Raw genomic sequence first — 19760 nt, forward strand, 5'->3', positions numbered from 1 at the left:
CGATTGAAATCCATTGTTTGGAGAAGTTTAAAAAACAAATTTAGGCTAGGTGTGCCATATTATGAATAGTTAAATAGGGGTGGCCGTAACATGCTGTAGCGTGATGAATTACTTTTAACAAGTTATTTTTATTCAGAATCAGACTCATCATATAATTAAATATCTAAAAGTTTGTTTTATTTATTTTAATATTAAGCTGGGTCCTGTTATAAGAGCGTCGAAGGTGGACTTCGACGTACTCAGCAACAACCTCCTCAAGCTAGAAGCGGACTGTAAAGCTGCGTGGGATCACATGAAGCGGGTGGCAAAGCACGACGGCTCTTTGTATAAAATGAAAATTAACGATTTTATAACAGACGCTGCAGAACGCATTGTATTATTAACTAAAATTAAAAATCTCATTTTAAAAAGGTAAGCAACTGTTACCAGCTTTAAGTAAGTAGAACTTGAGTAGTGAACTAAGAATGTACTCTAAGCTTGCGAATGCTTGCGACGCGATATAACGACGCTGCAGCGATTTACATTATTTATGTACTGTGTAAAAATGGCAAAAAAAAACAATGAGATACTGTTACAGATATGAAAAGTTTTTGCTGTACCTCGGAGTGCCACAAGTAGAGATACCAAATAATCGACCAACTGACTTCCTTAAAGGAATAGCCGAATTTGCCTTAGAGTACAGAACGACGAGGGAACGTTTACTTCAACAAATTCAAAAGAAGGCCACCCACCGAGAACGCAATAAGACTCGAGGAGTCATGATTATTGACGTAAGTTTGTCAGTACAGAAACCTTTTTTTAAACAGGCTAGTGCATAGCACGCACTCTGGTCGTGATTGTGGGTTCAAATTGGTCGTTCTAGTTCCTGAGCACCGGCTTACATAGGAAATATGTGCTATTTACCCAACTTTATTATAACGGGGTGGGGATAACAAATGTAGAAACATAAAGGCATTATAAATGTTGATTATTGAATTTACGTTTTGATAAGAAGATACGAGTTACAATATATTGATAACCACCACAAATAGAATTATTGTCGTTTATTAAACCTTATTGTCGTTTAAAATTAAAAATACTTATTAGGATAATTTTTAAGAAAATTAATTTAAGACAACTTAAAAAAATGACTTTGATTCTAGGTTACTAGGTATTCGAAACAGGGTGGAGATCATAGCGCAGATACGGCATTAAAAGAAATATTGAAGGAGCAGACGGTATCTGACATATTAGCAGATGGGCGCAGGAGATCCCAGAAGACGTGAGTAAACTATATCATAAAGCCAGCTCCGGGCCAACTAAAATTAAAAATTGTGAGAACAGTCCTACCGTCGTGAATTGAAAAATGACTATAATATGGACTTGAAAGTTGCGCAACTCTAAACTTTTTAAAACTATTCTTCTCTCTTCTTTCTTGTATCCAGTTTAGGTATGTAGGTTTTAGCAAATTATTTTAAATACTTAAAGCATTAAAAGATAACAGAAATAACAGCACGTCATTCAACTTCAACTAAGGATACTCATAATAATCATTCAAGGAAACCACACTTTTTACTAATTACAATAATTTAAATCTATCTCGATGCCTCTGTATAGGTATGCTTTAATGCAAGAACGTTGTGATAAGTAAATGCGTAGTAATTTGGTAAAAGTATATTACATTAACAATGTAGTATCCCGTCCGCAATGAATGTTAAACTTATTAAAATGTTTTACAGGGGCGACGATGCCGTTGAGGAAATTCTTGAAAGTCTGGTTCGGTCAGCAGCAATGAAAACCAACCCGCAAAGAGAACGACGAAGAAACAGACTCTCCGACCGAAAGAAACGTAAATAACCTTTATATATATAGTAAAACCTAGCTTACAAGCTATTGCAAATTTTATAGTATATTAACGATCTCGGAACCATGTTACATAAGCATTACTAACAATATTTCCACTTACTTTAACGGTTAACCCGTAACGATACTAATACTTCTCCTTTAAGATAAATAAAATTGCCGTTAATAGATATTATCATAATAATAATTGCAATAATTATGGTAAGAATTATGAGGTGGGTTATGAGGATCCAACCAACTTACCTTTTGATCTCTTGCATGGCAATAATACTTAAGTCGCAGACAAAATAAGATGATTGTACTCATCGAGCCCTTGGATCAATCCCTGACGAGGACACTGCGGGTTCAAATAATGTTTTTTGTACATACTTTCATACTAAAACTAACAAATTACAGTAAAGTAGATCTCTAAGTATACAAGAACTTTGCGAATGATTAAATATTGCAATGCAAATGTATTTACCTCTTAAACTAAAGTTTCTGATTCATGAACATATCTAACTCAATATGTATGACAAAATATTTTTGTACTATGTAAGAAAAGAGTTATCTACTTACGTGTAATTTTGTATTTACAGTTGTCACCAGAACATGGGAAATGAACTCAACGTAAAACACCTTTTTAGGTATGGTAAACTTTACGAAAACTTACATTAACACATATTTATTTCTACAAAAACCTATATCTTCATAACAATACATAGGTTTGTTAATTAAAATAATAAGACATAATTCAAGTTTTTCTCCAAAAAAAAGCTTTTTGTTGACAAAGATGCATTACTGAGCATTAGCTTTCATATATAATTTTGTAATGCAAAATAAGTAAGTGATTTAATACATTATATAAGATTAACTCAAGAATGTTGAATTCAAGGCTTTCGACGAAATATACATTTATAGTTATGATGCCTAATAATAAATAAATGATATATGTATACGTAGTATACTTTTAATAAGTACCTAATGCTTGGGTATGTTTTAATCTAGTGTTGTTTTTTAGATCGAATCTATTTACAAGGCACGATGTGAAGGGTTGACATGTTGAACAAACGACCTGACAAAACACAAAAAGGCTTACATTACAATTTATTCTATATCTTCCTTACGCGGATGGGCCAATTTAAACTATTTATATTTTTTTAAAACACATAATTATACCGAATTGAATTTGTAAAACCCCAGAGTTTATTAGAAATATACTCTTATTTTATTGTATAATTAAATTAACCAAATTTCCTGACATGATTCCCACTTTTCGTCTCTTCTAATGATGTTAATTATTTTCATAACATTGTATAATTACTATAGAATGTTTGTAATATATATGATGATGAATATTGAGTAATAACAGAATAATGAGAAAAGTGTGAATTTAAATAACGTGATAAATTTCTACTGACTGTAAATAATTTTTTTAATTGTAAAAAATAATTAAACGACTTTATTTTCTTTTATTCTAATGTACTTTTTGATTATTATAGCATAAATAATTTCATTTTAGGTGAATAAAGTTCAAGTGTAATAAAGAATCAAAAATAATATGTTCGTTTTATTGTCTCTCGCTGTTGGTTGGCTATAAGGGCCTACACAGATTAGCTTCGGACAACTCTGACCTTGACTTGGGCCGTCGCGGGGTGGAAGAAGGGTGGGTGAAGGGCAAGACGGAAGCTCACTGGACTGAGCGAAGTACAAAGTAAAGCCTAACCCGGTAAAGTTGTGGCGGTTTTTTACCCTAATCTGATTTTATTTTATTTTGCCGCGCTGACAGAAAAAACAACGCGACCGCTCTACAGCAGTCGGTCTTGACTGCAACATGCGGTCCGTCTATGGCCAGCTTAAGGCGCGTCTTTGTCCCCGAGCAAATGACATTGAGCATTTTGTTTCTTTCATAGCCCAAGAATATTACATTAAATGTTACTAGTGCCATCCCGCTCATAATGGTCTAATAAATAGATTCGTTTTTGATGAAATACCTAGCCTATAAAAAATTAACATAAAGTTTTACAGGTCTAATAACTATTAAAGATTTATAAAATGTTACTACCTAGGAAAAATATTTTTCATAATATTGTTTAGAAAATGAAAAACGGCTTATGTAGAAAGTTGCCAATAATTTGATTGTTTTTCGAAGTAATCTCCGTTCCTCTCTACACATCGTCGCATTTGATGGAACCACTGAGAAAAGCAGTGGGCCCATTCTTCCTTCACCGCACCTTCAGGGCTGGTAAAGCGAATACCTCGAGTTTTATCTATAGTTCTTGGGAAATAATGAAAGTCGCAGGGCGCCAGGTCAGGACTGTATAGCGGATGACTCATTATCTCGACACCTGCCATAGTCAAATATTCAACAGTTTAGCGGAGTGCGCTGAAGCATTGTCGTGGTGACGGAGGATGCTGCTTCGAGGGCGCTGCTGTCGAATTTTTTCCAAGACAACAGGCAAACAGCGATTGACATACCAGCCTGGAGTAATTGTCCTTCCATCTTCTAGCACCACTGCTGCGGAATGACCTTTCCGAACAAAGAATGAGGCCATCAATTTTTTTCCTTGACTTCTTCCTTTCTTTACCTTAGTAGGCCGTTCCTCGAAACTGAGCTGATTGTCTTTTGGTTTCGGGTTCGTAGCAATATATCCTAGCTTTCATCACCTGTGACGATGTCAAATACAGCATTTGAGTCTCCGCTGTAGAACTTATCTAACATTTGGCGACGCCAGTCCATGCGAAGGTGTTTCCGATCGTCGGTTAAAGTATGGGGAATCCATCTGGTACAGAGCTTCCTGACGCCTTAATCTTCGTGTAATATTATTTGAACTTGACTCATACCAATGCCTAGGCTTGTCCGTATCTGCTGAAAAGTCACTCTCTTATCTTACTCTATCTTCAGGCGGATCATCATTTAGATTGCTACGTCCACGCTTAAACTCGTTAAACCAATTGTAAATAGTGGCATGAGATGGGGCTTCATTAAGAAATGCTTATCGCAGCCTACAATAGCTTTGTTGTTGAGTAAGCCCACAACGAAAGTCATGACCGAAAATTTTCTCGCGTTAGGTTTATTTTCACGTGTAACAAGAGTTTTCGTTTACGCCAATTCACAAAAACAATTTTTATTTATACATTCTAATACAATGTGTATGCCTCAAAAATACAAGAAAATATGACATTACAAATTTAATACACATACACATCAATTAGATTAGAACATAAGAAATCTATCAAAGGAAAGAATTAAACAAACAACCACATATAATAATAATAATAACTAAAAATTAATAATAATACCTAAAACTAAGAAGATAAAAATTACAATAACAGAAATAAACAAAACAAATGACAAAATATGAATGGTTTAGACTACATTACATTTTCCCATTGATTGATATATAATGTGTTAAAGGTGGTATTTATAGTAAATTAAATTGGTATTTAATGGTAAAAAGGTTTATTGAGGTATTTTAATATCTTGCATAACCACATAAACTCTTTGGCACAAAAGGGACACCTTAAGTTACCTTAACTTTTGGAAGTTTACGTTCGAAGATCTATTTCAATTACCTATGGAAAGTACATGACTCTATGATTTTCAACTTCGCTTATTATGAGCGTCACTACTCACTAGACATTATACGTCATTGGCTTTAGGGCCTAGACTAAAACATTAACGAACGCTTGGTCACGTGACCATTTCCATAGAAAAGAGTTTAGGGTTAATGTGTCACACATGTCGCATGGTGACTTTGTCTTAGACCAGTGCGATACTAGCGCTTAGCGCGTTACTGCTTCAACAACATTGTTTGACTTTGATGTTTCAACTTTCAACCAATTCGGTTCAGACAGTTTAAATAGAGATAATTTTATAGCTAACTAGCATAGTATACCATTTCTGGCTTTTACTAAGGTAATTTAATTAAGTGTTGTTGTATTAAAGCTTTACCATATTCGTTTATTACGAAGTTTCTTAGAATCACAATCAATCTCTGTTTCTGTGTATTTGGAAGCCACCGCCTACCACGCCCATAGATTCTTATATCTTCTGTATAATGGAAAGTTAATTGTATCAATTTCTTGTTGGCAGGTATTTTTTAAGAAAATGTCGTCTGAAACTCAAAATTACTTTGCAGGAAATGCAACGTTCATTCAAAAAACTTTAACGCCGTTTGTTTCGAAAGTGGGAAACTTCTCGCCATTTTACATAGCCGTAGCAATTTCGTCTGTTATTCTTGGATTTATACTGATTTTGAATTTTGTTTGTTGCTGTTCAAAATACTCTAATTACTGGCTTGACAGGCACACAGGTACTCGTATTTTTTAATTCGTACCACAACATATTGATTATGGCTTAATTTCAAAACATTGATAGAAATGTGTTTGTTTACATTTTAAAATAAATTTAATTAACTTTTTAGGGAACCGTTGGATCGTGTCAATTTGGTCCACAACACCTCATAAGCAACCACCTCTAGATTTCACTGAGCTTGACCACGACTTTGTTCCTATTCAATACACATCTTACCAGCCTGAAGAATACCAAGAAGTTCGCAGGCACGACATTGAAGTAGCCCCTTCAATATCCAGACAGCCACTCACCACCTCACAAGAATATCTAGAGTTACATAAGAGAGAAAGTGATATATAAGCATGGCCTTTCTAATGATCTATCCTGCAGTTGCTGTACTTTCTCTATTTGTGTTAGTTGTTATAATAATAATGCTTAGGTTTGGAGCAAGCTGGTGCAGGCTTCGTCATACAACTTTTAGTGACCAAGAATATTGGAATGAGGATGAAGCATATGAGCAAAAAGTATCATACGCCTAGCATGTAGCTATTACCACCGACCTTTTTAATCTCTTCAATTCCGTCCATTTGAGACTTAGGTATAAGATTAACATACATTAAGATTGCAAAACGCGCATTTAGATTTTTTTCTTATTAATGATAATTTTAAACTTTTGTATTTTTATTATACAAATAAATTATATCTTTTAAACTGTTTTTTTTTTAGTTAGTAATGTATACATTTAACAAATGAATAAACCTAATTGCATACACATAAATGAATATGATTTCTAATCATTTTTCTATTTAAGAAGTATTTTCTGGTTCACATTTAATAGTTTACTTCAATAGTTTTACTTTATGCAGCAGAATTACCTATAGATAAAAGAGAATAAGCATAAATAAAAGAATTAGTTTATAAAAACACTTGTCTATTTAATTAAAACCACTCCATAAACAATAAGAACATAATTTTATATTATGTACACATAACAATCAGTTATTCTGAATCAATGGATTCCTTATGAACATGTGATATGGTGCATTAATTTTTCACGCATAATTATTGCTGTCACCTTGTACTTTCTTGGTATTACTTGTCTAACATTTACAAACAAATTTATTGCAACCACTTCAAATATGAACTCAAAATTTAATGTTCTTTAGTCAGATGTTATACTGAATGTATAATTAAATGAGTTATTCTTGCACAATAAATTTTGAGGTTGATTTATCAATATCATTTACGTCAAGCAAATCTAAAAAACTGGGTCGCCATTGTCTTTATGAAGAGTGCTCTACTAAATTATAATTCCAAGAACTATATTATACAATAATATAAACAACAGTTTTCAAAATTACTGTCTTCAGGATAAAATTACAATACACAATGTACTGAAAAAACTAATTCACTATTATTTAATAAAACGAAACTTAATTATCACTTATAGTTATACCTGACACAAAATATAGTTCTTATAAAATAATATACACAATTTATGTCGGTTTCTGAGAATTAGCGGTACTGAAATTGTATTTGTTAGCAATGACTTGCAAAATTTCAATTGCACCACATTTCTCATTTTATTACAAATACCTGTCATATTTTGAGTTACAAATGCAATTGATATTTATGAACAAATAACTTCTTAATTACATAAAAATAATACATTAATTATATTAAGCGACAAATGACTCAAGCTTCTGCGATCACAAACTTTATGGTATCGCAAAATTAATTTTGCGGTATTTACAAATGTAAAAATTACATAACCGAAAACTGCTCAAAAAGGTATAAAACTTTTATCATATAAATACTACAATCTACGCAACTACCTTAATTAAAATATAAATTTAATATAGGTACTTAGTATTTGTTTAACTTTTTCAAGACACGGTGAAAATTATCACTTATTAGTATTGCTTACTCAGGTAAAATTTTGTGTTCATATAAAATTTAGATATAATTCTTAACTTCTTTATAAAAATATCAAATCAAGCGCTGTTAAAGCGTGAATCTAAAAATCTTCAAATTTAAATATTTTTCATGTCTGTACACACTTTACAGTCTTATCTGGAAGATTATTTCGTTATTTCAGCGAGGACTTTTAGTAGCGAGTTTATTAGTTTTTCTGTACAGCGTCCAAAGCCCAATTTGCTGCAGTTTAATTTGCTATCTTCAATTCATAAGCATAAGACTTCATCGAACTGTACGAAAATCGATTTCTTTTATCAAGTCATGTTAGCTGTATCTAGTCAGTCTATCTATATATTGCAATGTAAATGTTTTTTTTTTCACAGATCGTATAATAACGCACTATGTACATAAATATTATGTAATTGAAATTTAACAATTATGAACAATTCCTTTTGAATATTTTGCCTATAAGCTAACAAAGATTATTGCACGATTTTGTTTCTATTGCACTAGAACAACGTAGTATATAAAAATATGACAATATTTACTGCAGTACATGAAAAATCAGTATTTATGGTGGAGCAGATTCTACCAAATCCGTACCGAATTATTTGTATACATGGCTATTGTAAAGCACGCAAAATCTACGTTTACTAATACACATGATTGATATAAATAAATATGTATGCAATAAAACTAGCCGCTTACTTCTTTATAATTATTACAAAAATACTAAACGAGTTATAAAAAGCTTATAAAATGTGGCTAAAAGTTATAATTAAGACGTACTTCAATAAGTAAAATATCTTAAAACGAATAAGATACATGATATATACAAATTATAAAACCAACAACAAATGACAAATCTGGATAAAACAAGATTATGCGCTGTACTGCAACGAAGATGCATTCAATTATTCTTGTTTATCTGGACCCGGCTTTCCTACTACGTTGTTACATATTTTAACGCTCAAGGATATCCTGAATACCCTTCACCTTTACGCTGGAAAATTTTTGCATCAAGATATACTTATTATATGAAAGAGGGCAAATGTAAAGTAAAAAAATGTTTGATTAATGTATGGTTCGACAACTATGTATAAAACTTAATTAAATTATGCTTAGAACTATCTACTTAATATATTCTTATTACAAAATTGCAAATTTTAACCCTAAATGTGACAATTACATATTAAAAAATAAGGTAAAGATATGACCTATGATTTAATTTTAAGTCTTTATTAATTTAACACGCCATAACGTTATGATAAATATGTATTTCAAATATAAACCTGGGAAATAGGAGATTATATTATGTTTTCTATTACAATTTTTCTTTAATAACGTTAATTGAAAACTTTGACGTTTTAATGCATAGGAGAGTATTCAGAAAATAAATTTTAAAATGTAATATATATTGGCTTGTTTTTGTTTTAAAGAAATAGATAAATATAATCTCCACTTTACCTCCATCACTGATTACGTGATTATCAATAGAATTTGAATTATCTCATGAAGCTGATTATAATTAATATTAATTAGATCACTAATTAACAATAAAAAGGTACAAGAACTCTTTTTACTAAGTCCTACACCTAATTTTTAAACAAAACATAGATAAAAGACTTTCGAAAAAAAGGCTTTAAATTAATGCCAATATTGCCATCGAATTTTCGTATTTGCGGTGTTAACGATATATAGCTACCGCATTATTCTAACTCACCAATAATTTAATCATAAAACCTAATAAAACGTATAATTGCTTGTTTCTGAACTTCTCGCTTGCGGTTGCTTTCTTCTATAACAAACCCTTACTAACCAAACAGGTATATCGATGAATGAATGCGAAAGCATATGTTATTTTACACGAAACTTAATTATACTATTATGAATAAATGGAATCAAAAACTACCCATGGTAACAAAAAAATATCACTATAACGTAAAGTTCATTACACAACATGTTAATATAATAAATGCTCCTTCTTAAGCCCGTTTTATGTTAACTCTTCTAAGTCATAATCGGAAGAAACAATAAAAAATGCAATTGTTTTAAATTTCTTCTTAACTTATAATGTACACCATTTTATATGGCAACATTGTATATAAAGAAAAATTTAAGCGACTGTCAAACTCATTATGAATCAATTTATTTTCTGTTTATTCTTAAGACTGTGAACGTATTTACAAGCCTTCTGGAATTGTTGTCCATGGGCCGCGGAATCACTAAACATCAGGTGAGCCGTTTGCCACCTTTTCTATATATAAAACTGGAAAATTATTTTGAAACTGCTAGCACACTAAGCGAAGAGAATGAAACGGGCTCGTGATATTATTCGATTATAATCTAAGAGGTAGGATAAGGAGAGACGACAAGGCGGACCATTCGAGCTTGTTAGCGTCGAAATCCACTCTCTCATATTACTTAACGTCAATCTAAATGTGGTCAAAACACTAACAATTTCTATTAAGTATCACAACTCCTGTTTACTTATTTTGAACTTTTTTTTAATATTTTACCCTGTCAGTAAGAATAAGTCTAACTGTGAGTATATTTTTTGTCTAATAGCAGCTTTTATCTAGAAATGAATGAAAGGGTGGACTTCGAAGCTTAATTGTTAATTAAAGTCCTCCAATAATACATGTCAACCATCAATTAACAATATTAAAAGTTGTACAACTAATATCAACAGAAGCACCTATTACTTATTTACAGAATATAAAGCTGATAGAATCTATCAAATCTAAAAATTACGTTTTGCGTAAAGCGCCGAAAACGGTTTTAATATTTTTTGTACATAACAGTGTGATAAGCTACCCATTATGGATAAGATAAATAATATAGAAATCACATATCATTCTATATTGAATAAAAGCCACTAATTATGTATTGCTTGGATACACCTAATCTAACTTACACAATGGTCAGTATTATTGAAGGTCCTATTATTGGGGAATATAATATTGTTTCGATCCGATTGCAATAACAGTGAAATCACCGTAAAATATATTAGACTGTGTGAAAGCTGACTTACAAATGTGATCGGACGGTTAGAAAGTTGGACTCGAATAAAAATTATCGTCCCGACAATATGTCTACAGTTTGATATGGTCAGCCGTACCGATGTTTGCTAATGTTTTCTTTATTCTGAGGGCTGTCAAACGAGCAGCTGGGTTTTGGTACCAACACTCTTTCATGACTTTAGATATTGCGGACAAGACCTGAAAATTATGCAATAGGCATTACATTTCCAAACCGAACTGCTATATTATAATGTATTTCGCTTAGGTTCGAATCCTAGTAACTTAAGTCACCGCAATGCCAGATTAATTCAATTAGAAGAAGTGTATGCCTATGTATGAATGTATTTTTCTTACCGGATCCGAGTGCCATCGATTAGGCACACTTGGTCGTCTCTTTTCAATGCAGACCACTCGTCTCATATCTTCCAAAGCTGGATCGGGCGAAACACAGTCATAATATGGTGGTTGATATTCTTCAGGCATACTGCCACAGCGACGCGCCATTTCCCATACAACCAACCCGAAAGAATACACGTCCGAGCGCTTGTAAGGATCGAATTGACGTGCGTCCATACTCTCGTCCAAGACCTGAAATAAATTAACCAAAAAAATTCAAAATCAACATTAATGATAAACTGCAAGAGAACCCATAACTGAATGTTTATCGCCGTTGGTTTATGAAATAATTTATATAAGACGGATGTATGATAATTCGTAAGTTATTCAATATAAGCTTGGTAAACAACAAATTGCACCATTTCAACAGCTTCTATAAATAAATATTTAATAATAACTGAGGTGGCCTTTGTGGCGTTGTTTACGTAAACAATTGACGCAATCGATACATAAATTTATAAATTTTTACAAAAGGAAATTTCCTCTGAACTTTATGTCAATAATAAACTTCGCATGAGTTGGTAGCGCATTGTAAATTACAATATGTTTAACATAGGGTCACCCTTAATAAAACATTCGCATGTAAAAGCATATAATACATATTTACGTATTAATAAACATTGACAAAGAGACACCAAATAAAACAATGCCACATACACCATTGAGGGGTTGTGTGATTTATTTATTTATAGCTGCATCGACTAGACCATAACAAAAAACAAAAAAAGGAAAGAAACAAGTTACACAAATTATAAGCAATGTGTGGAAATAATAAGATACACAGATATCTAATGATTCATAAAAGAGCTGAAATTATAAAGCATAGCAAAATAACCTAAGAAAGTCATAACAAAATGCTCAAAAATGGATGGGCTATCCGAAAAAAATATCAAGATTGTTCGGGCCCTGCAGCCGATTTCACATTCTAGCCATTACGTTGGATTGTAAATCTCACATTTGAGCGCTTATTAGACATAAAAAAGGAATCTAAATCAATTGGCTTTTTTGCAACGTCTCAAACCTCTAGGTACAGAAATGATCAATTTAAGCAATATATAAGATGAGTCCAGAATATATTAAATTTTGTAAAGAAACATAGCATCCAGCGGTTCCCTACGACAGTAAAATGGCATTCAGTTCTAGTGCTTTAGACCAGGGGTCTCCAAACTACGGCCCGAGGGCCATATCTGGCCCACTGACAGATTTTGTCCGGCCCGCGGAGAGCTAGCATACTTGAAAACTCCTTTTAGAGAACATATTAAATTTAGTTTACTGAAGTATTCTAATTTTATGTTGAATAATTATTAATATGATATCTACATTGATATGGTGATGGGCTAACTACTCATAACATTGTTGTAGACTTATTGTTATTGTGTTTGTGATAAAAACATAACTTATAACAAGCATGCACATATGGTTTTGGCCCTCGGAACTTACTGGAGTAATCAGTATGGCCCTAAGGCTGGAAAGTTTGGAGAAAGGTCTAAAGTTTAGACGATCGCTATACGATGGGATTTTTTGCCAGTTTGTCATTAAAAGACAAGATCCAAAGAAAACTCCTTTATACGCCCTCCACACTTTTTCTGTGGACTCCATAGTTGGGTCCACAGGACACAACAGTATTCCAGAATACTTCGCACAAAAGCATTGTATACACCTAAAATAGTGCTGGATTTTTCTATAGCATTCCAGTTGCGTAATACGAAACTCAGGGTTTCAGGGGATTTACATAATAAAGATCATTGTATGTTAGGACAGGTAAATGCAATTCAGTCGCAGTTTAGCTGATCATATTTTAGTTCTATAATAAAAGTTTTACCGAGGCGTATTCATAGTTAAAATTAATTAATAAAATACAATAAAAAAATATGTTCTATAATATTGTATACATTGATTTTTATTTACAAAATAAAATGTTATATGATAAAAGAGGTGAATATAGTTAGCCTTAGATAAATTACATTTGATAAAATATATAAAAACTCACTACCGTAACTTATAGTAAACAAATTTATTAAATCGCAATCGCCAATGCCTTATAATTTTAAGTAAAGTGCAGATGAGCAAGCAGATCATTTTGATTAATTTAAGTATATGCTTACCTCAGGCGCCATGTAGCGTTTTGTGCCGACCCGATTAGTCGATGGGACATCTACCGAATCACTGGCCACATTATGTCGTACAGCCAGCCCCAAATCTCCGATTACGCAAGATAGATTACTTTTCACTAAAATATTTTTCGATTTCAAATCACGATGAGCGATCGCTGGCTTGCCTGAAACATATACGTAAATATTGTCCTGCGAATTTGTAATAAAAAAACGAACCTCTCAAAGTCTCGGCTAGTGGCTAGGCGAGCGACTCTAAGTTCGAACCTCGGCCGAAAATCATTACCAATACTTTTAGTAAACAGTTTTGTTTATGTTGAAGTTATGTAAGATGTTGTTAATTATACTTGCTTGTATTTAATTCTGAATTAATCAAGCCATATGATATGATAACTTGTTTATACAGACTTTGCTAAAAGCGACCGAGTCCACCTAAAGACACAAAGAAAGAACAGAAAGTCTGTGTTTAAAATAGATAGTCGTTAATTTTTTCAACATCAAAAATCTTATGTTATCTTTTTAAATTTACCTTTCGTTCCAACGATGTCCATGTGTAGATGGGCTAGTCCAGTTGCAATAGATAGAGCCATAGTTACTAGTGTGTTGGAGTCAATGGTCCGCAGAGTTAGAAAGTCAAACAGCGAACCATTCTCATGATAGTCAGTTATCAACCACAGTTGAGTCCAAGTGCCATTGTCTGTAAAACAATAAAATTATATGATATCGCTTAAAATTCAAATTTCATGACTTCAGATTCAGTCTGTCAACAGTAGGCGCGGTGAAATAACATACAACATAGTGGCAACACCCAATAATTACACTTAGCCAATATCAATACATTGACTCCTGACACTCACATTATATCCCGTTATAAGAGGCAGGGTCAGTTCCGCAATACTAAAATGTTTAAATAGTATTAACGCGTTACCCTGAAAATGTCTTTATTTATATTACAAATGGCATTTTGGGGAAGGCTAAGCGTAGTGGAAACTTACCTTTATTATCAGCTGCTATGAATCCGAGAATGTTCTCGTGACGCAACATAACCGTCTGGTAAATTTCTGCTTCACGAAACCAAGAGCATTCTTCTCTTGAAGAGAAAATCTTAACAGCAACGTTTTCCCCACGCCATCGTCCGCGCCAGACCTCACCAAACCGACCTTTACCTATTATATCCATCAATTGAATCTGCCTTGCGATCGAGCGCTGAACTAATAGCGGTAGGCCTAAAACCAAGATGTTAAACTTTTTGATATCAAAACCTTAAACAAAAGCTCAACATTGCACTGACTAATAAATTAAACAAAAAGACTTATTGTACCTGAACCGGATCCAGACGTCGTTAGTTCGATCATATCCCGAATGGTTGTTTTGATCATTGGATGACGGGAGTCACAATAGGAATCTTCGGCAGTGTATGGGGGCAACGAGTGGCCCTTCCGAGCAGGTCTCTTAATCAACCAAACGCTGATTGCTCCACATATTCCAAGCACCGTAAGACCCATTATCCAAGGTATTACTTGCCATGCTGTTGCTGATGTCTCTGTTGCTTTTATTTTAGAATTTCCATCAGAATACTTTATTTAACTGAACTCGATTTTAAAGCAAGTACAACATAAGTGTATTTAAATTTATTTTGACATAGTCAGACATTGGGACAGACTCTTTTATTCAGTATGATCCGCTCCATATTTATAATGAATACATTGCTACGTGTTCTTGTAAATAAGTAAACTTTAAAATCACAACATCCAAATACGTCAAATTTTTAGGACAACCATATATAAGCAAACAAATACACAAAAACTCATAACTCTTTTACTTTTTATTCTTCAATACCGTTCTCTCAAACTCTTTAAAAATACCCAACACCATTAATTAAATAATAAACGGTAAACATATTTGGGATATATTAAGAATAATAATACAATTTATTCATTCAATCAAATATATTCATTCATATCATTCATCATAACATGCTTAATGGATGATATGAATATTTTTTTATTTAAATTGCCATTTACACCTAAATGAAGCATTAGTATTAGGATATGAAGAAGTCCAAATTAAAAGCAGTCAGAATATGCAATGCCATAAAATAGTGCCAACGTTAGTAAAATATATTTAAAATCATGCTTAAAATAAAGAATAACCGGCATATGATCACTCACGATACAATTATTTCCCAATAGAAATAAGACTAATCGAACAATGCACGATTGAAACGGGTACCTGCTGCATTTTCTCGACTGCATTCCGTCTTTTGTTTTAAAATATACTGCCATGAAATGTACATGAAAAATAGATATTATGAAAAAAATGTATCGCCGAGATTTCCTGGTTTTGGATTTTTGATGTGAGGAAAATTATTATTTTTAACGATATTACTTTAGTAAATGTATCCTGCACACGTTTCGTTTTTAATTTTACTAATACTGAGTACAAATAATTTATATCATCATATTATAATGTTTTCATATGGGCACCAAGATTGTTTACTATTAGGGAAATCCTTATTAATGTCCCAATTAAGAATATGGAATGCGCAGTACCTACTCAATAATATATCTCATGCGATGAAATTGCCTGTTATTTAATGACGCTATTCTTTCAGGAATAAATAAATAATGGCACAGTAATGATGAGTCTCATTAAACATTCATCTTGATTGCACCAACAATGCTTACGAAGACATAACAATACAAAGCTACCCCAATAGGACGCCCGGACGAAACAATTCTAGCAATTCCATACCTGGAAAGAATTCACTATTACAGAAGTCCGTTGAGCAGCAAAATATATCGGAAGATTCCTCACGACACCAAATCGGTATATCTCCTGGAGGGAATATCGTGTCTTGGTGCCAACATCTATACCATAAATGAATACGTTAATTTACATATTCCAAAACTATGCGGTGATCATGGCCGGTAGACTATGAGAAGAAAATAATTAGTAAAATTAATATAAAACAAAATCAATCAGCCATGCTGCTGTGCGGTCAAAACCAAGCCCTAGGCGAGCCGAGTCAACGTCGAGTCTACGCGCAGAAGAAAATATTAATGTAGGCGTAGCAAATTGGCAGGAGATGGACATTTAACTAATAATGTTTTTAGACAAAAAAAACAAGACATGTTTTTAGACAAAAAAAACAAGACGGTTTAAATACAAAAACATATTTTTTACGAATAAGAACATTTTCTGCGTCTTTGATTACACCACAAATTGCTACGCCTACTGTATTAATTAGAAAAGAAAGCTGATTGCAAAATGAGCAGCACCGTGTGTGCACTACCTCAACCGCCTACCTGGTGGCTTTGACTGTATCTCCAGATGCAGCTCTCGATTGCACAAGTCATGAGAATTACAACATTGTATCACCACAGATTCATTTCGAGTTCTTGTTGTAGAGCAACTGAAGGGGTGCTCGATGGGTATCAAAGCTTTCAGCTCGATACAGCTGCACCACAAGTGGAACCACCATACATGTTTAGTATGTTAAAGCAAAACCAATGCACACTCAAAAATACTATTGTTAAAATTACACTTCATTCGGTACATACTAATAATTGTAAATTTATGGGTCAGACATATTCTTAGTTGATATATATTCAAAATCCTAAGTCAAAAAGCATGTTTGTTAGAATATTGGCATCTCAACACAAAACTCAGGTAATAGAGGACAAGGCAAATATGCATTATGCATCTATAATTACCACAAACAACTCAAAAATTTGTGTCTGCTAATAAATTTCCACACTCCCACAAGTGCGTAGAATGTCTTACCCGTTGAATCATGGAGTACTTTTGAATATATTTCTCGGTAAATCTCATCAGAATTGCAGAAATCTTTTGTACAGCAATAATTTCTTGAACCTCTGCATATCATTGGATAGACAGGTGGGAAGGCTTTGCCTTTCAAACAGTTTAAGGCCACCTCTCTACACATCAATGATTTAACATTGATTAAATTGTTGAAACTAGATTAAAAATGAACATCCTAACATAAGTGAAATTTGTGTTGATCTTTTGCCAATTAGAACAATAACTAAACAGCTTTCAACAGCGAGTTTGAATAACTAGGTAAAGAATCTAACTATTACTAAAATGTAATAAATGCACTATTTTGCAATGTTTTCATAAAAAGTCCCAACAAATGTTGATAACCGTTCTAAAAATAGTATATACATAAATTTTCTGCGTGACCGCAATTGTCTCATTTGTTATGAGTGCACATACAGTACCCAAGATACAACAATATTTACTCACTGGTAGGTATACTTTTGAATTCCATGTTCAATCATCGTGGAAGCATAACAAAATCCATCAGTTTCACATGTTGAGTTTGGACAGCTCGAACTTTCAACATTGCAATAGCACTTGAGGCCTTAAAACAAGGAACTAATTGTTTTTATTTCAACAACATAGAGTAAAAAAATATATATTTTCTTATATAAACAGAATAGTTATTTATTGTTTTTCATCATCACAACCATTAATTAGGTAGCAATATAAACCAAAAATGGATTAATACTATATAACTTTTTCAGCAGTTATAAGTAAAGGATGTTTAGGAGAACCCAATCTCTAATCTAAGAATATAGTTATAGTTATACATATGGGCATAAGATGCCTTAACAGAATTACATATATATGTAAAACGAACTGTGCTTACCATTTATTTTCTGGATTTTATGACTGAAAGCTATAATTAGGATTAACAACAACCTTCTCTCATGTAACAGGCCCATGATTATAGTCTTCGACAAAAACATTTCAATTGGAATGTTTCACGCTGATAAACACTAAGCTCTTAAGTTACGCAGCTATTTGATAGTGGAGGTAGTATTTTTTGCATTTTGTTCTTTCTTCGGGGTAATTAATATGTGTTTGAAATAAATTTTAATAGTATTAAATGAGGAAAACTACATCAGAGTATCAATGTAGGACGTAATTATTGATAATTTTTACAAATACCACAGAATATTTGTAATTGCTACACTGACACGAGAAATAATTGACAATTAACATTGAACTCATCGATTTTTTCACAAGTGTAAACTTAATAAACAGTTATGAGATATGAATATTGAAAAGAATTGGCTATTGGCTATATTTAAAAAAAATATCGAATTGATAACTTTCTTTTGTGTTTGGGTTTTTTAAGTCGGTTTAAAATTACAATATTTAACCCACAACAGCATCTGGCGCTTGAAATGCCTTTGAGACAGACCTGTCCCTAATTATTTTATTTTTTAGGGCCTAAAATGCTTAATAAATTTGTATAAATTTGATATTACCTCGCGCTTCGTCACGTGACCAGCAGTAGTAGGGCATCAAAATCAACAAATCTTTTGTAACTATGAAATAAAAATATGAAAAGTGCGTCGTGCGTTTAAGAAAGCATGTTTTCCAAAATGTGTCCCTAGTATATCCGTAGACTATCTAGATATTATTTAAGGCCTATTGCCATACGTTATATGCATGTAACTATTAGATAAACTTAAGAAGGAAGGCACATCGCACCATAATTACGGTATAATATTGCTTTCTGTCTTAAAATCCATTCTCTACCACCAGTTTAACAAGTGGAGCTGTTAATTGTATTAAGAATACTTAACTTATATTTTTAGATATTTTTTCACTTTTTTTATAGTACGGGCAGGATGCTCACCTGATGTTAAGTGACACCGCCGCCCATGGACACTCTCAAAGCCAGAGGGCTTGCGAGTGCGTTGCCGGCCTTTTAAGAATTGGTGCGCTCTTTTCTTGAAAGACCCTAAGTCGAATTGGTTCGGAAATACTCCAGTGGGCAGCTGGTTCCACAAAGTGGTGGTGCGCGGAAAAAACTGCCTTGAAAAACGACCAGTTGTGGAACGGCGGACGTCGAGGTGATACGGGTCGAATTCCGTATTCTGCCTCGACGTCCGATGATGAAACTCAGCTGCAGGTATTAATCCGAAGAACTCCTCTGAACACTCTCCATGGTAAATGCGGTAGAAGATGTGATGCGGCAGAGTGACCCCACATCTCAACGCAACGCCAAAGGATCAAGCCGCTCGAAGAGGGATTGATCGTCGACGATGCGAACCGCTCTTCGTTGAATACGGTCAAGTAGAAGGAGCTGGTACTGGGGAGCCAACGCCCAGAGGTGAGAAGAGTACTGTTCTACAGAAGAGTACATGTGGGGCCGAA

General features: G+C 33.2%; 2 protein-coding genes across 8 annotated transcripts in view; one reads left to right on the top strand and one right to left on the bottom strand.

Annotated features, from left to right (window-relative positions):
• The window catches only part of LOC125062286 (FH1/FH2 domain-containing protein 3), a 44632-nt gene extending 41725 nt beyond the window's left edge, over window positions 1-2907 (top strand). For all 5 annotated transcript variants that reach the window (XM_047668084.1, XM_047668083.1, XM_047668085.1 and 2 more), the window contains 6 exons: window positions 197-411; window positions 578-770; window positions 1143-1261; window positions 1719-1828; window positions 2421-2468; window positions 2843-2907. In XM_047668084.1, coding sequence (XP_047524040.1) covers window positions 197-411; window positions 578-770; window positions 1143-1261; window positions 1719-1828; window positions 2421-2455 — 672 coding nt within the window. In that variant the 3' untranslated portion in view covers window positions 2456-2468; window positions 2843-2907. The remainder of the gene's footprint in view (window positions 1-196; window positions 412-577; window positions 771-1142; window positions 1262-1718; window positions 1829-2420; window positions 2469-2842) is intronic.
• A 4125-nt stretch (window positions 2908-7032) lies between these two features.
• Window positions 7033-18555, bottom strand: LOC125062205 (TGF-beta receptor type-1). 3 transcript variants are annotated; one of them, XM_047667958.1, is made up of 9 exons: window positions 18241-18555; window positions 17835-17952; window positions 16320-16435; window positions 14887-15114; window positions 14561-14791; window positions 14095-14262; window positions 13560-13732; window positions 11413-11646; window positions 7033-11256 (listed from the first exon to the last, which is right to left on the bottom strand). In XM_047667958.1, exons 1-9 carry the CDS (start codon window positions 18338-18340, stop codon window positions 11131-11133), a joined length of 1494 nt encoding a protein of 497 aa, XP_047523914.1. In that variant the 5' UTR covers window positions 18341-18555; the 3' UTR covers window positions 7033-11130. The 3 variants fall into 3 exon arrangements, with proteins under 3 accessions (XP_047523914.1, XP_047523912.1, XP_047523913.1); XM_047667956.1 differs by lacking the exon at window positions 16320-16435 and adding an exon at window positions 17352-17506; XM_047667957.1 differs by lacking the exon at window positions 16320-16435 and adding an exon at window positions 16874-17025 and having other exon boundaries at window positions 18241-18554.
• Between the last annotated feature and the right edge of the window lie 1205 nt (window positions 18556-19760).

This window comes from Pieris napi, chromosome Z, assembly GCF_905475465.1.
Source record: "Pieris napi chromosome Z, ilPieNapi1.2, whole genome shotgun sequence".
NCBI lineage: Eukaryota > Metazoa > Arthropoda > Insecta > Lepidoptera > Pieridae > Pieris > Pieris napi.

Excerpts from the sequence above, each read along its gene's own strand:
- LOC125062205 (XM_047667956.1), bottom strand. The coding sequence starts at position 18,340 with ATGTTTTTGTCGAAGACTATAATCATGGGCCTGTTACATGAGAGAAGG. Across the intron at positions 17,953-18,240 it reads TAAAATCCAGAAAATAAATG|GCCTCAAGTGCTATTGCAAT; the intron begins GTAAGCACAGTT and ends CCTTGTTTTAAG. Across the intron at positions 17,507-17,834 it reads ATTCAAAAGTATACCTACCA|AGAGGTGGCCTTAAACTGTT; the intron begins GTGAGTAAATAT and ends ATTGATGTGTAG.